Source organism: Camellia sinensis, chromosome 8 (assembly GCF_055761805.1).
Source record: "Camellia sinensis isolate YWXY chromosome 8, ASM5576180v1, whole genome shotgun sequence".
Lineage (NCBI taxonomy): Eukaryota > Viridiplantae > Streptophyta > Magnoliopsida > Ericales > Theaceae > Camellia > Camellia sinensis.
This window is the reverse complement of record NC_138968.1, coordinates 178,377,210-178,395,165: the sequence shown is the minus strand read 5'-3', so window position 1 is coordinate 178,395,165 and position 17,956 is coordinate 178,377,210. Positions and strand designations below refer to the sequence as shown.

General features: G+C 39.9%; 1 protein-coding gene and 1 long non-coding RNA gene across 2 annotated transcripts; one reads left to right on the top strand and one right to left on the bottom strand.

Annotated features, from left to right (window-relative positions):
- The first annotated feature begins 4,612 nt into the window (after nt 1-4,612).
- Nucleotides 4,613-5,967, top strand: LOC114279188 (uncharacterized). The gene is made up of 3 exons (XR_014338756.1): nt 4,613-5,043; nt 5,140-5,227; nt 5,327-5,967. It is a non-coding gene; the product is annotated as an uncharacterized LOC114279188 (long non-coding RNA).
- A 3,855-nt stretch (nt 5,968-9,822) lies between these two features.
- On the bottom strand, nt 9,823-17,693 carry LOC114279189 (3-hydroxyacyl-CoA dehydrogenase family protein). The gene is made up of 4 exons (XM_028221402.2): nt 17,271-17,693; nt 11,069-11,290; nt 10,654-10,766; nt 9,823-10,508 (listed from the first exon to the last, which is right to left on the bottom strand). The coding sequence occupies exons 1-4, from the start codon at nt 17,454-17,456 to the stop codon at nt 10,139-10,141; spliced, it is 891 nt and encodes a 296-aa protein (XP_028077203.2). The 5' UTR covers nt 17,457-17,693; the 3' UTR covers nt 9,823-10,138.
- Between the last annotated feature and the right edge of the window lie 263 nt (nt 17,694-17,956).

The window sequence follows — 17,956 nt, the reverse complement described above, 5'->3', positions numbered from 1 at the left end:
CTCCCGCGAGAGCGGTTCAGCCGGTCGGCCCCTCTGCGCCTCTATCAACTTCGCGGCCTTGGCCATAATGGCTCGATCCTCCATCTCCTGTGCTCTTCTCCTCTCTTCCAACTCCCCCCGGTCGAGGTCTCCACCTTTCGGCTGCGGTCCCAACCCCGCCTCAAACAGTGCTGACGGCTGGACAAGATCGTCCCATCTGGCTTTCTCTCTCTCTCTCCACTCCCTCACTTTCTTCACCCTCTCTTCCGCCACCACCCCCAGCCTAGACTCCATCGACCGATTTGGCACCTTCCACATGGTGCGCACCCCCATTCCCCCATTAACTGACACGAAAAACCACCGTGGCCGCCACCCCTTGATCGACGTAGGCAGCCCCGCCACCAACCCCCTGCCCATCACCGCTTGTAGGGTGACCCACGTTTCTTGCTGCCCCGACGCCTTGTAACATGAGAAGAACTCGTCGATCGTCATGGCCTCTCCTCCATTCGCCTTAGGCCACGCACTCGCACAAGCCATCAGAATCTTCCACGCATTGGGCATCAACTGCCCCGGCGCTACCTCCAGGCGATTTAGCACATCAACCACCACTTGAGGCAATGGCAGCCTCAGCCCCCCTTTCAGCGCCTCCTCGTACAGGGAAAACTCCCCTGGCTTCACCATAGACGGCCTTTCCTCTGACGTCGGCAACCGTAAATCTACCTCCGCCGGAATCTGGTATCGCTCCCTAATCGCCTCCAAATCCGCCACCGTGAGCGTGGATCTGTCCGCCTTAGTGTGCCACTGCCCCGACTCCACCTGGTTTAATGGCTTTGGGGCCAATATCAAGTCCGATGCCTCTGCCCTGTACTGCGCTGCTAACTCCTCCCCATCATCGTCCCCCAACGGGTCTACCCTCACCTTAACTACTCCTTCTTGTGCCATTTCTAGGGCTTGCTCACAAAACACTTCTGACGCAACCACAAGAAAGTTGAGAGAATGCTACACAGATATGTCGCACACCGTGCAAGAGTTGGATATTTTGAGTTCTTGTCCCACGGTAGGTAAAACGCATTATACCTAAAACCTACGGTTTTGCCCGTATTCCACGGATCCACATTAATTTTCACCCGTTTCAAAACCTTTCAAATCAGCCGCCAAAACCGCCTTTTCAAAACCCCCCGTGACCTATCGCTTCATTTCCTGCCCCAACGCTTCATCTTCCCCCACGACACTGCCACGTGTATGGCCACGATGCACTGTCCCCTACCCTTACCCTGTCTTTTCCATTTTCACATCAGCACATTTTAGAACCCCACGCCCCCCTGGTCGGCACACCTCACGGTCGACCCCTGCCGCTCGGCCACCCTCGTGGTCGGCCCACCTCACGGCCGACCCCTCCCGCTCGGCTACCCTCGTGGTCGGCCCACCTCACGGCCGACCCCTCCCGCTCGGCTACCCTCACGATCGGCACGTCTCACGGCCGACCTCTCCCGCTCGGTCACCCCCGTGGTCGCCCCGCCTCACGACCGACCCCTCCCGCTCGGTCACCCCCGTGGTCGCCCCGCCTCACGGTCGACCCCCCCCGCTCGGCCACCCTCGTGATCGGCCCGCCTCTCGGTCGACACCTCCCAGTCGGCCTACCTTCCAGTCGGCCTCTCCACCCGTTTCACACTTCTCTCCCTTCTCACTATTCCCTTCGTTGGTCTAAAGCTGCACTCGGAAATGGGGGACTACTGACATGGATAGGCCCACAAGATAGGCCCACAAGGCACTCGGCCCACGGTAAACCACCCCGAACCCAGTGCTTGGGGCCAATGGCACAACCCGGTTGCTTGGGTGACAAGGCCCAGAACAGCTGGAGGCCACCTAGACATGAAGGGCCAACGGCATTTAGGCACACGGCAGGTGGGACACGGGCCACATCAGCAGACAAAGATCTGCAGAGTTATTATCACAACACATCACCATTAATGCAACCCATCACAGCATTTATTACAACAGCACTCCCCGCCGGAACAGAGCCTCCATCACCCTAAACAAGATGAGCTATGGCACAGGCTTTCGGCGGAAAAAGGCACGTCACAAGAGACAGGAAAAATGATGACAAAAGGATATAAGCAAGGATAAGAGGAAAAAAAGAAGGTTAAGTTGGTCTCTCTCTCTTGATCTCTCGATATACAGTCTTTTCATACTCTGCTCTTCTAATTCTTGCACCGGAGGGTTCACTGGGGGACTACCCCGTTCCCCTCCTGAACTTGCTTGCAGGTCATCTGACGGAGCCAGCCTTCCTGAGCCGGAGTCTGGAGAACCTGGGCCGGTCCGACCCATCCACCCGGGAATCAACACATTCATCAGTTGGCGCCGTCTGTGGGAAGATACTGGTTTATTCGCGCGGTAGTTGTGTTCACTACCGCCGGAGCCCTCCCTTCTCACTATCACCTCTCCTTTTTGCCCATCTAGGTGCATGGTCACGACTAGGTCCATGGCTTCTCACCACAATGCCTCCGGCCACCAAACAGACCCCTCCCACCCAATCAATCCACCACAATACATTATCGAGCTCACCAACAGCATTAACCGCATGGCCGAGCAAAACCAGGCCCTGATCAATGCGTTACTCCAAAGAAACCACCCCGTTCCACCTCCAAACGTTCCCCCCAACCAAGGAACAGCCCCAGACCATCCCGCTCCACAGCCCCCTCCACCTAACCCAGAAGGTTCGCAGCACCTTCCTCCCCAACATGAAAACATACCACCTCCACGCCCGCCGGTTGCAGTACTGACCCCTGAGGGGGAAGCTAGCAGCGTCCAGCCTCCATTGGCCGACCATGGCGACACCACCCCCCTCTGGGACGCTGAAATCCGAGCTATGAAACTCCAACTACAAGGGGTCATGCAGAACATCCAGCACAAGCCCTCGGCCACCGCCAACTCACCTTTTGTTGCCTCCATCCGCGACAAACCATTGCCTGCCAAATTCAAGATGCCTACCATTGACTCCTTCGATGGCACGACGGACCCAGTCGACCATCTGGAAACCTACCGCACCCTCATGGTCCTCCATGCCTTTCCTGATGAGATCATGTGCCGAGCTTTTCCAGTGACACTAAAGGGATCAGCTCGGCTGTGGTTTAGCCAGCTACCGGCGGAGTCCGTCTCCGCCTTTCAACACCTCAGTGACTCCTTCCTGAGCCATTTTATTGGAGCCCAGCGTCAGAGGCGCCCGGCCACCCAGCTCCTTAACATTCGTCAGACTGAGGGAGAGTCGCTCCGCAGCTTTGTCACCCGTTTCAATACCGAAGCCCTTCAAGTAGCAGAAAATGACGACAAGGTCATCCTCACCGCCTTTATGGCCGGCCTGCGGTCGTCTGACTTCCTCTTCTCCCTCTCCAAAAACCCCCCAACCACCATGGCAACCCTACTATCCAAAGCTCAGAAATACATGAACGCTGAAGATTCCCTCGCCGCTCGACAAGAGCCGACCCCTAAAAATCCGACTCCCAGAGAGAAGAGGAAAGACTCCGAGCCCAGAACCGCCCAGTATAATGACCACCCCCCCCGAACTGACCGATCGATTCCGACCCGACCGCCCGGTCGGTTCGAGCGGTACACCCCTCTCAACTCCCCTATGGATCACGTCCTAAACCAGATCCAGCGGGATTACCCCCTCAAATGGCCCCTACCGTCCCGAAACCCTTCCACCCGGAAAGACCAGTCCAAATACTGCCGTTTCCACCAAGACCATGGCCATACCACCGACGAGTGCATTAACCTCAAAGACCAGATCGAGACCTTCATCCGCCAGGGCCGTCTCAGCCGATTCACAGACCCCCGTCCCCCACAGCGGATACTTTGTTGTCCTGGGAAGCAACTTTGTCATTCCCATTTTCTTCTGATTGCGCCCCATGCAATGATAATTCAGACCTCTGATTTTTCATAGGAAAAGAATTATAAAATAAAGGGGGGAAAAAACCCAAATGAAGATAGTATATGCAAAAATCATGTAAGCATCCTATTCAACTAACCAGCTGGCTCCTGACAAGATAAGGAAGTACATCCTGCCTTAAGCTTTGAAAAGTTTCTTTTTGATCAAGTATTTCTTGCAAAACAGACCTTTTAAAGAAACAAGCAAACTTGAGTAAATAATAGATAGATTTTAGAATGAATGAATTAAAAGATCACTTTGAAGAAAAGAACAAAACCTCAATCCTCTTGAATGCATACAAATGAGCATCCATCAAATCAGCGCGGATTTCCATCTACACAAGCAATGAAAAACAGAGCCCCCAGTAAGAACCAACTACCAAGTCGAAAAGGTCTTAAAAAAGGCAACAAAACAAGGAACAAAGAGTTATTACACATTATTAGATATCATGTGTGCTTCCCCGTGAGCAATAAATCAAACTGGTGACTGAAATTTCTAATCAGTTACGCAGGCCCACAAGAGCAATAGATCAAACTGACAAATGATTTTCTTTTTTCTTTCCTTTTCTTTTCTGGTACAGAATAAAATTATTTTGTATGCCAGCAGAGAAAGATAAGAAATAGCTGTTTTAATGAAGGAGATGAAAATGAGGAGGCAAGAAAATTTAGGGAAAAGAGAAGATGTCTTTGTACCCAAGCAAAAGGAAAAAAAGAATTTCATTGTTGTCACATGCTGAGTGCATTCTTCTCTTTTCCCTAAATTTTCTTGCCTCCTCATTTTCATCTCCTTCATTAAAACAGCTATTTCTTATCTTTCTCTGCTGGCATACAAAATAATTTTATTCTGTACCAGAAAAGAAAAGGAAAGAAAAAAGAAAATCATTTGTCAGTTTGATCTATTGCTCTTGTGGGCCTGCGTAACTGATTAGAAATTTCAGTCACCAGTTTGATTTATTGCTCACGGGAAAGCACACATGATATCTAATAATGTGTAATAACTCTTTGTTCCTTGTTTTGTTGCCTTTTTTAAGACCTTTTCGACTTGGTAGTTGGTTCTTACTGGGGGCTCTGTTTTTCATTGCTTGTGTAGATGGAAATCCGCGCTGATTTGATGGATGCTCATTTGTATGTATTCAAGAGGTTTGAGGTTTTGTTCTTTTCTTCAAAGTGATCTTTTAATTCATTCATTCTAAAATCTATCTATTATTTACTTAAGTTTGCTTATTTCTTTAAAAGGTCTGTTTTGCAAGAAATACTTGATCAAAAAGAAACTTTTCAAAGCTTAAGGCAGGATGTACTTCCTTATCTTGTCAGGAGCCAGCTGGTTAGTTGAATAGGATGCTTACATGATTTTTGCATATACTATCTTCATTTGGGTTTTTTCCCCCCTTTATTTTATAATTCTTTTCCTATGAAAAATCAGAGGTCTGAATTATCATTGCATGGGGCGCAATCAGAAGAAAATGGAAATGACAAAGTTGCTTCCCAGGACAACAAAGTATCCCAATAGATGGATTTTGTGATATTTTAGTTTTTTTTTTTTCTTATCACATTATTAGAATTCAATTAGAATTTCAAAGTCAAGGAGATACCATTGCGCTTTTTATTGATATTTTTTTCAAAGGTTAAAAAAAACACCTGATTGTTGAGCAGGCAATATTGACTTTGTCCGCTTAAGATGCTTTATATGCACCTTTTCGGAGATGGTTGAATAATATTTTCTTCTTTTAAACTTTTTTTATATTTTGGTAAATTATAAATACACTTCTTAAGATTTTATTAAAATATAAATCATTTTTTGTGATTTTAAAATTACATTTCACTTTTTGAGATTTCTAATTTTATGACAAATTAAAATGGCATTCCATCTGCTGTGACTTTTAATTTCACAATAAATTATTCATTTTATTAATAAATCATTAAGTCAATTAACGGTTTTTATTTATGGTAAAAATATATTTCAATTAATAATTTAGGTAATTTTATTATTGTATAGGAGAGCAATTATGAATTTTATTTTTTTAGTTAATTTGGTTAAAAAAAATTATAATGAAGCGGCATTTGTAATTTTTCAAACCACGGGGGCTAATCTGTATTTTAAGCAAATTTCAAGAGTGTATTTGTAATTTATCCTTTTATTTTTATTTGAAACAATTTTAAGGAATAAAAAATTGGAAACATAGCTTGACGATATTAAATATTTTAAGATAAGAGAATAAAAAATAAAAATATATTGTGTTAAAATTATAGAATTTTTTTTTTAATTTTAAAAAAATTCAGTATAATTTATCCTAGATGTATTAACATCCTTTGGCCTCTAGCTAAAAAGTTCATTTTTCTTATAATTTTTGTCTTTAGTAATTTTTATTTTTAAATTTGTGTCAAAATTTTTTGTTTTTTCAATCCATTTAGTATTAGAGGAATTAAGAAAGTAACCCAAAAAAAAAAAAAAAGTATCATGGAAGATTAATAAAAAAAAAAAGACATGATTAAAAAAAAAACTAAAAAATTTCTTTTTTTTAAAAAAAAAAACTTCCTGACTCATCTAGTCAAAGTAAAATTTAAAATCTAAATTTTTTATTTATTTATTTTTGAAAGTTCACCAAATAAGAAAAAAAAATTAACAAAAAAAAAAAAGCAAATTCAAAACGACCCAACATATCGTGTCCTCGTGGGCCTCGTGGCTGGGCCACATTCAAGTCTCATTGCTAAAATATTTCAATGAGGTCACCATGTTGACTTGGCTCAGCAAAGGTAGATGTAGATGGATCACAAACACAAACTTTTGAAAGCAATTAATTACCTTTTATTTCCTTACAAAGCATTTGGAAGTAAAAATAAATTAGTATTTCACCTGTGGTATGTACGGATTATGTTTATAATTATTTAAATTTTTTTTTTTTTTGCATACAGAAAAAGAAATATAACAAATACAACATATCTTTAATCAATTATTTTATGTTTATTTTTATTCAAAATTTATAACTAAATTAAGAAGAAATTTATTCCTAACGACATTGTTTTACTTCTATGTAAATACTTAAAAAAATAAACCTGAAATTGGTAACCAATATAATATTATACATTAAGTAAAAAATGTAATTAGCAATTATGCTTATATAAATTTACTAAAGTTTTAATTTCAAATTAAAAAAAAAAAAGCATTTTATTTAGCTAGTACCAAATAGAATTTTCTTAACAAAAATGAAAGTAATAAAATTTTGTTGCAAATTTTCAAATGTATGTTAAACATTCTATTATACTTGTTTGTTTGTTTACTTGCTTGCTTTGGGAGTTTTAATCTTTGCTCCACATTCATCGTATGGTTTTATTTATTTTTCTTCTTCTTACTCGATTTTTGCATGATACTTCTATCATAATGTATCTCCAAGTGTGTTTAGTGAAAATATCATGCACTTGAAATGTACAAAATTACAACAAAATTACAATATATAGGGAAAAAAAGGTAAGTACTTCCCTAAAACTAAAACTATTTTAAGAAAAAATAAAAAATAAAAACAAAAATGAAATTGTTTGAAATAGAAAATGATTTACTTATTTATTTATTAATTTTTAAAAATAAACTTTTAAAGAAAAAAAAGAAAACTACATTAAAAAAAAGTACAAAAACTAAACATAAAATATAATTCAAAAAAAAAAATGAATTTTAGGATTTTCAAGAAGTGAGACTTACAAATAAATTTTGTAAAATTTTGTCTATTTAAAATGAATTCTTTGATTTTATCTATATTCACTTGATAATTTGAGAGTGAACACGTGCTAAGCCTTTATACAAACACTTTGTACATTTTTCATTATTTATGAAAATGCATAGTGTAATTTTGTGTTTTCTATTTTTTTCGCAATTGCAACTTATTATTTTTGAATAAGAATTTCTATTTGTTTTAGATATTTTTTTAATATACAAATTATTTTTTAAGATTTTTTATAAAAATAATTTAACAATCTCATCACTAACCATAGTCTACGAGAGAAGTTGAAAAGGGTGTAGCAATAGGTATGGAAGAAGTAGAGCTAAGCAAGGAATTCGTGAAATCTGTAATCCGATCCGGTCCAGTCCAATCCGATAAATTTGGATTGGTTTTTTGAATCCATTGTTCGGTTCCGAATTGAAAAATTAAAAATCTGTAGTCCAGGGATCGGTTCCGGATTAACCCCACGATTCCAGATTGGAACCAATCTGGATCGTATACAAATGGCCTATATTTATATTATACACCCTCCCGCATAGTATCTTCTCTTATTTCATATAAAACCTAAACCCAAACCCGTATAGTATCTTCTTTTATTATTTTTGTTTGTTGGTTTACTTTTAATTTGTAATGGTCTAAATACTTATGGTGGACCTAATTTTTTTATGATTGTTTAAATTCTAAAACAGTATGTCGCTATTATAGAAATACATGTTGCTATTGTGGAACTAATATGATGCTATATTTATGTTTTTATGAAATTAAAATATTCTATATATATTTTTTTTGTTATTTAATTATGTGAATATGTAGTCCTAAACCGATTCAATCCATGTTTAAATGGATTGGATCGGATTGGTTTCACGATTTAAACGGATTGGATTGGTTTCAATTTTTCAGGAACCGTAGATAACAGATTGGTCATGATTTTACCCCAATCCAGACCATGCTCATCCCATGTGAGTCCCACACCATGTGAGACATTTGGTAAAACTTTTGATAGAATTTTTGGGGTCTCTAACATTTTTGTATATTGATTAGACACTCACTCAATAAAAAGAGGCTCCAGATGAAGAGAAGCCACTTCACATGAAGAACTTGGAAGAGAAAAGTACATAGAATTGCTCATGCAAACCAGGATAATCACCCGAGCAGAGAAGATAAAAAGTATGTACCTAAAACATTTATTATCATGAAATGAATTGAACTAGCATTGCCTCATAACCTCATATATATATATGCCGAGTCAAGATCGAACTCTCCATGGAATTTCTAGTTGCATTACTTGTAGCTTCCTTATTCGTAGAATCATAGCCAATGCGGATTCAAGAAGCAGCATCATTCTCCTTCGGTTTTGTCTCTTTCTTGTCTTCTTTCTCCTCTACCTTGGCTTCCTTCTCCTTCGGTTTGCCCTTCTTCGGCTTCAAGAAGCAGAAACAGGAGCAACACGGGCACTGGAACAAGAACTTCATTGCTCTCTGTCTCTCTCTCTCCTGATCTGAAAAATGTTTCAGATAAACCTCAAGGTCTATAAAGTTGAAGCTTTTATGTCTTCTTTCTCTATCTTCTCTTCAATCAAATTTCTATTTCATAAATTATGAGTACTTATTGAACTTTGGATTCCATTTAAGTCACTTTCACTGTAGAAGATGCTTACCTATAAAGACAAAACATGATCAACAATGGGAATTCGTTACTCTAAAAACACACACCACACCATGTGGGTTGGTGGGTCATGAGGGATTGCTTTTGATTCCTTTGTCTCTCATGCTCTGTTTCTAGGTTGGCAAGCAATAAAAACAATGATTTTGCATTGACATGGGGTTGAATACTGATAGATAAGGGCATACTTTGTTTTTTTTTTTTTTCAAGTCTTTCATTTAATTTGTTTTGTGGATCAGCTAGCTGTTTAATCAGATATCAGGATGAGATTATCAGAGAACAGATTGACAAAGATTATGGGTGGTGTTTCTTCTGCGCTCGTTTGGTAAATTGTTTTCCGAAAATAGTATTGAATATTTTTTCTTCTTCTGAAAACAACCTTTTATTTTTGGAAATACCAAAAAAAATCTTCGAATTTTCAAAATTTATTTTCTCACAAAATTGAAAACAACGGATTTTTTTTAACCTTTCATTGTTTTGGTTCCGTAAACACAAAAATATAAAACAGAACATGGAAAGAAAATAAAAACAAGCAACCAAGACCTCATGAAAATTGTCTAGTTCTGATTTCTCTTATCTCTCTCACACACACATAAACCACCTTCTGAGGATTATGAAATATCACAGTAATTTCCATGGTATTATTTAGGTTCTACTGCTTGCTTCCCAAAAGTCATTGCATACAAATTGATGATGTCTAACATGCATACAGACTCTTGCAAATATATAAAATTTTAGCTTCCATCGGGGATTTATTTTCTTCGATGGTGAAATTGAGCTTGGCTCGAGTGCTCTTCCCTCGCCTCCTCATTATATTCCCCCCCATTGGGGAATATTATTATACATAATTTTTAACAGTTTCAAAGTCGAGCTGACGGTCCAGTTTTCTCAGCTACTTTGCGATAGTCATACACACCAATGCCTCGTTTTCTTCCAAGGCGACCAGCATCGACATACTGCACAAGAAGAGGACAGGGAGCATACCTACTGTCCCCGAGGCCGGCATGAAGAATTTTCATTATCGACAAGCACACATCTAATCCGATGAAATCTGCAAGTGTTAGAGGACCCATTGGATGATTTGTTCCCAGCCTCATTCCAGTATCGATGTCCTCCTTTGTTGCCACCCCAGTATAGAGTGCGTAAAAGGCTTCATTTATCATTGGCATCAGGATTCGATTTACAATGAAGCCAGGATAATCCCGAGAGCAAATTACTGTTTTGCCAAACCTGAAAAATCCAGTGTCATCACTCAAGTAAATGGCGAGAGAGAGAGAGAGAGAGAGAGAGTTGGGAGGATTCAACTTTATAATTTTTATTAGGCAGAAAGTGGAAATTCATTTAGAATCAAATTATAAGGTATTCCAGTCAAAACCTTTCTGCCAAGGCTTTTGTTGAACTAAACGTTTCGTCTGACGTGTCTGCGCCTCTAACAATCTCAATCAGTTTCATTATTGGGGGAGGATTCATAAAATGCATGCCAATCACCTGCAAATTATAAAAGATCCTTTTAAATTTAAACGGGATGTTCTATAGTAAATGATCAATCAGATTGAAGTTACAGTCAGTAACAAATTTATGTAATTAATTATCACAAACAAGTAATCATGTCAAAGCTTGATAAAATGGAATAAAAAGTAAATGAAGAACTTTGTGGAAGAACCCAATTTGAAACATTTTCAGTAAAACTTTTACAACTACAAACTACTTGGAAACAATTAATTAAGAAACTAAACAACTACCATAGCTTGAATTAATATCAACATTGTCATAGAGTTTCTGGAGATAACCTGCTGTGGCCTGTTTGTCACAGATGCCAAACGGGAAATTGAGATAGAACTTGTATTAGATGCTAAAATGGCTGAACCTTTTGCGATCTTATCTAATTCTGAAAATAACTTTTTCTTCACATCCTCAGCTTCCACAATGGCTTCAATAATAACATCAGCAGACTGAAGATCTTCCAAGTTTGAGGTACACTGTAGGCGTATGAGAGCATCACTACCTGCAGCCTGTTAGGAGGAGGATGCAAACATTATAAAAGCGCAAACAGCTAAATGTTGATCACTTAAACAACTCGATGAGTAAATGATTTGGTAGTGCAAAAAGAATATTAACGGCTGAACAAAATATAAAAAGCATCCAATCAACCAATCCAATAACCATCAACTCAAATAACCAAGTTATTCACCAGGAAAAAAAAACGTAGAAAATGGACAAATCACCAAGTAAAGCAATTGCATAATAAGACCAATTTATGAGGACAACCTCCATCTTTTTCTTATATTTAAGAAGCATGGACACTTCTTAAGGCATGGAAACTGGTGATCAATGATATGTAGATATGTACATGAATTATTAAAGCATTGATTTACCCACACATACACTTGAAAATGCTGTAATTTGAGGCTACATTCTTCATTAAACCGCCTCTTATACATACATATATATATATATATATATATTCTGCTTTCACAAGGTTGAGGCCAAACTTTGATGCTTATGTCTCTCACTTTGAGGGGTAAAAGCCTAGTCATACAGTCATTATGTTTCTTTCTGTTCTTCTGTGTAAGTTCAAAAAGTCTTGCCTACAAGTTCTCCCTGTTCAGAAAGTCTTCCCTATCTCTCACATGAGTTATGGATTGGGTGATTCGAAGAAAAAATGGAAATCTCTTGGTCTGAACACCTGTTTGGATAAAATTAGAAGAAACAAAAAGAAATATTCTTATCTTAAAACCCATTTTTTTGACTCACTCCAAAATTAGAGAGAAAATAAACCTTCCATAATGCCAAGAGCTGTCCATCTAAATAAATGCAAAAGAAATTTTTTTTTTTTTTAAAAAAAAAATTAGACCGATAGATGTCATTTTGATAAAAAAGCACAACACAACACTACCTAGTCTAACCAGACGGGAAAAAATGGTTATAAAATAAAGGGTAAATTACATCAATAGTTCTTAAATTTTGCCCATTGTATTATTTTAGTCCCTATACTTTTAATTAGATCAAATTTGATCCTTAATTTTAGATTTTATGTCAATTTGATCCAATTGATAATGCCGGCAGTATTTTTGACAAAAAATAATCACTGAATTGGTTAAGATTAACTCACTGAATTGAGTAAGTTCATATTTTTGTCTTTAAAATTATGGCACGTGCCACTTATTTTCGTATTTTTCATTACAAAAAAAATTGTAAGAGTTATAAACTATTAGACCAAATTGAGACAAAGTCATAAATTTAGAATCAAAATTGAGTCTGTTAATATAAATTGTAAATTGTGTAAATTACCACACCACCAACTCCACCTACCATCTCCACTACCACCCACCACCTCCACTACCATCCACTACCACCACTCACCTATCTCACCTACTCCCAAAACCTCTCCTATATAATAGCTTGTAATATACAAAATCAATACACAACAATCTTGTAATAGATCAATTAAATACAAATCAATTTATTTTACATGGTATCAGAGCAAGGTTAATAACCTGGTCATTCTGCTTCACCGGCGGGCGGCAGCCTCGCCTTAGCCGCCCGCCGGACCTCTACACATGCCTAGACTGTAACTTCATCTTCCTCTCTCTTACCTCTCTCTCTCTCTCTAGAGACCAAAGAACACAAAACAGACATGGGCTGACTCGGGCTCTCTCTCTCCCAAGACATACACATGGGGAGGGATATGGACACCATCTCTCTCTCTCTGCAATTTTCTCTGTTGGGTCTCTCTCGCTGCAACAAACTCACTCATCTCTCTCAGCACCTCTTCCCTCTCGGCAACTCTCTCTTCCAGAAAACACACAGACAACCTCACCATCCCAGCTGCGCCGAATACTACGGACTATGGAGAGTGAGCGACCCCCACCATCGGCTTTGGAAGTTCAACAACCGCCGGCGCCGTCGAAATCGTCGCTGCGGAAGATAATAATTGTGGCGTCGATCTTTCCGGCGACAACCAACGGAAAATGCGAACCGCCAACTCTTTATATTCCTTCTTCATGGCGGTCGGGAACGTTCTCAGGTTCGCCGCCGGGTCATATACCCATCTCCACAAAGCCTTCCCATTCTCATCCACACGTGCATGTGATGTGTACTGTGCGAACCTCAAGAGCTGTTTCTTTATCTCAATCGCTCTCTCTTCTCTCTCTAACACAAACCCAGCAGCTCACACACACACACCCACCTCCTCTCTCTCTACGATGGCCACAGTGGTGTTGTTGGTTCTACTAGTTGTGTTTCTCGTCTTGTTCATTAGAATTGCTTATCAAAATATAACTTGTTACTTGATCACACCAAGAAGCCTCAAGAAAATCATGGAAAAGCAAGGAGTGTATGGCCCAAAATATGTCTACCTTTAAAATAACAGATGGTGGACTGCACTAAGTATATGCTCCAATCACTGCAAAATGCACTTGAGTTGGGTCAGACCGAATATGCTCCATCCACGATATGTCTACCTTTCCAACCCATCCCTCCAACACCTTTTGCACATCCATCCTCCTTTTTTTTTATTTTATTTTTTTTTTAACCCAAAACATGCTCATCTGCAAACCCAACACCCTCTCTCTCCACTTTATCACATGCGCTTGTCTCCACTTTATCAAAACATTTTTTTTTTTTTAATCTCTTTCAAATAACCCATCCAAAAAAAAAAAAAAAAAAAAAAAAACAATTTACAACTTTGCACAACACACATATTTTATTCCTCTCCGGGATTAACCCCGATCACCATTTTACACCACACAAAACACAAAAAAAAAAAAAAAAACAAAAAAAAACAAAAAAAAAAAAAAAAAAAAAAAAAAACACCAACAACAACCACCTCCATCCCCCAGGATCCCCCAGGAGGGATTTTTCTTTTCCCTTCTCTACTCTACTGCAGGTCTTTTCTTCTTGCCTCCGTCCTGGCCGGCCCTTGCCGGTGTTGCCTCCGTGTTTCCCCCTCCACTGGGCATGCTCTCTCCCCCATACTCCTCCACTGTAGCATATGGCGGACCTCCAAATCTGAACATCACGGTGGACTTCCGCTTCAGCTCCTTGTTTTCTGCCTTTAGCACGCTTATCTCTGCTCGCGCATCCTTATACATGCGTTGGAGCAGAGCCAGCTGGGAGTTTAATTGCTGCACCTCATTTGTCCTACTCTGCAGCCGGTGCGACAAGTTTGTGACCGCCGTCATTGACTCCACACATGACTTCAGAGTATACTGATTGGCCTCCACATCCGACTGCACCGCCATTTTTTGCTCCACAGACCGCATCGGAAAGTTCAGCGGAGCAAACCCAGCGGTGTTTGGTTGAGGTTCACTGGCCACCGCACCAGTTCTCTCTCCTGTGGACTCGTTGAGGTCGGGAAAGAGGGTGAGCAGCCCGCGGGAAGACGAAGCCATTTTTTCTGGGCAACAGTGTTATAGAGAGTGTTACAGAGTATCTTCTCAGCAAAACCTTCTCAGCAAAACGAAGAGTTTTTCAGAGGATTTTCGCCAATTATTTGTCTTCGCCTCAGCCTCAGCTCCGTCTTGGTTAAATAGACGAGGCAGCCACGCGCATCGCGCGCCTCTTGACGCCAGACAAACGGGCACGCCAGCCAAGGCCCTCACGTGCCTCGCCATCATATCTGGCACGCCTTTTGATGCATCGGGCACGCCTTTTGATGGCACGCCTTTTGACAGATTGGGCACACCTTTTGAGGGCACGACTTTTGAGGGCTCGATATCTACATCCATGTATATCTTTTGGACAGCCTATCTACACACTCATACAGTGTCTTCTACACCGGTCAGCTTTATCAATCCCTTTGTTTCAACCTCAAATAGGTTTCTATCTTCACACCTATTTGAGTTTGAGGGGGGGTTATACACAGTATCATGTATAAGTCGCCCATGGCGCACTCCCTAAGTCACCCCCCTTGGTGAACCACCACAGCTGCTACAACGGTCCGACATGACCCCGTAAACTGTCTGCTACAACGGTCCGACATGACCCCGTAAACTGTCTGCTACAACGGTCCGACATGACCCCGTAAACTGTCTTCTACACCGGTCCGACATGACCCCGTAAACTGTCCGCTACAACGGTCCGACATGACCCCGTAAACTGTCTGCTACAACGGTCCGACATGACCCCGTAAACTGTCTTCTACATCGGTCCAACATGACCCCATAAACTGTCTTCTATAACGGTCCGACATGACCCCATAAACTGTTTTCTACATCGGTCCGACATGACCCCATAAACTGTTTTCTACAACGGTCTGACACGACCACACAGTGTCTGCTACAACGGTCCGACATGACCCCGTAAACTGTCTGCTACAACGGTCCGACATGACCCCGTAAACTGTCCTGCTACATCGGTCCGACATGACCCCGTAAACTGTCTTCTACAACGGTCCGACATGACCCCGTAAACTGTCCTGCTACATCGGTCCGACATGACCCCGTAAACTGTCTTCTACAACGGTCCGACATGACCCCGTAAACTGTCCTGCTACAACGGTCCGACATGACCCCGTAAACTGTCTTCTACAACGGTCTGACCCGACCACACACTGTCTGCTACAACGGTCCGACACGACCATACAGTGTCTCCTATCCCATTTTTAATTGTCAGCTTATTTTTCTGTTTTGTTACTCTCTCCAAACTCAAGTTGACTAGTATCTATCCTCCTTGAGTTTGAGGGGGGCTGTTAATATAAATTGTAAATTGTGTAAATTACCACACCACCAACTCCACCTACCATCTCCACTACCACCCACCACCTCCACTACCATCCACTACCACCACTCACCTATCTCACCTACTCCCAAAACCTCTCCTATATAATAGCTTGTAATATACAAAATCAATACACAACAATCTTGTAATAGATCAATTAAATACAAATCAATTTATTTTACAGAGTCAATTGAAATTATATGACCAAAATAACACAAGAAGCAAAGTACATTAATTATCATCGTAATTTACTATAAAATAAATCAGAAAAATCATTGTCATTTATGTCCTACTTATCCAAACAAAAGGGAAGAAAAATCTTTTCTCTTATTTTCTCTCACAACTTAATCCTTTCTTCTCTTTTCTAAATTCCCAAATGGACTATTACACATCCCGTCACAATTTCTCAACAGAACAACTCAGTTCCACCGCAATTTCTATACACAAAATTCAGAGAGTCCACAACACAACACAGAACTTAACCCCGTTTCCCTAAAATTATCACGATAAAGAGATGTAACTTGTACACAGATACAAGCACACTATAAACATATACATACTTGAAGGTGTGCACATATATATATATATATATATGGTTGAATTTAGCAGTTGTAGAGGAAGCTTAATTTGATTCCAAATTTGAATGAAAAGCTTAATTTGATACGAGTTAAGCTAATCCTTTCATCAATATTTTTAAAAATTCCCTTCTTTCCATCAAATTTTTTGTTGAATTATTTTTTTTTTCAATCTTTCATCATTTTAAATTTCAAAAAAGACTTAGACCGCCTTTTGAAAGCAACCTCCACGACCCCTCTGCCTTTCATTGGTCCAAAAAAAAATTTTTTTTTTTTTTCTTCTTCCCCACTCACCAACCCCCACGTATGTTTGAGGAGTGGTGGGGGTGGGAATCTGAGGGAGGATCTGTATCGCCACTGTTTAAATTTTTATCAAATTCAAATCTGACCAAGGGTTTGATATTAAAAAAAATGTGATAAATATTTAATGAAGATAGTTTTTGAACACTTTTTCATAAAATGTAAATTTTTAATGGAAAAAAAGGAAAAGAAAAAGTTCAGAATTGGAGATAGTATAGACAGATAGATAGATACAGATATAAATATAACTTGGGTTGTATAACAAAATTGGCAATGATATTAGATGACTATGAAACAAAGAGGATCTAAAATCAGTCTGGTAATCACAAGAGAGGTTCAGATACCAATACAAAAAGTCATGTCCGAGAGAGAGAGAGAGTAATAGAGGGGATTTGACCTGAGAGAGGTGTCCTTTGGAAACGAGGGATTGTACGAAAGTGGAAACGTATTTCTGGGCTCTGGAGAGAGCGTTGGGGTCGGTGTCGTGAAGCCATACATGTATGCCGTTTGCGGCGGCGAGGAGAGCTATTCCTGACCCCATTTGGCCCCCACCCACCACTCCTATCATCTTTATCTCCGCCATACAACCCACCACTCTTCTTCCTTCTTCTCCTCCTTCCTTAATAACCTTATCCCCTCCCTCACTCAATCTTCTATTCTTCTTCTACTCTTCCCGAGATCAAATCATTCATGGCTTCTTGGTCGCAACCTTGCTTGCCATCTATAGGTCTATGTCCAATTATTAATTGACACCCCCATAATTATACAAAAGTTCACCAAATTTTGTTACTCAAAGAATCAGAAAAATAATGGACTGAGAGAGTAAAAGTCAACTTTTTAAAATATATTTTTTTAATAAATTATAAATTAGCCTATCACTCGTACTATGCATGGGATAATTATATATATTTATATTTGTTTTAGATTTTTTTTAATATATAAATTATATTTTTTAAGATTTTTTATAAAAATAATTTAATAATTTTATCACTAATTATAGTGTATGGGAGAAGTTGAAAAGGGTACTGCAGTAATTATGCACGGGTTGTATCTATAATTATTTGTATAAAAGGATTTTAAATG

Excerpts from the sequence above, each read along its gene's own strand:
- LOC114279189 (XM_028221402.2), bottom strand. The coding sequence starts at position 17,456 with ATGGCGGAGATAAAGATGATAGGAGTGGTGGGTGGGGGCCAAATGGGG. Across the intron at positions 10,767-11,068 it reads TGACAAACAGGCCACAGCAG|GTGATTGGCATGCATTTTAT; the intron begins GTTATCTCCAGA and ends TATAATTTGCAG. Across the intron at positions 10,509-10,653 it reads ACAAAAGCCTTGGCAGAAAG|GTTTGGCAAAACAGTAATTT; the intron begins GTTTTGACTGGA and ends TGGATTTTTCAG.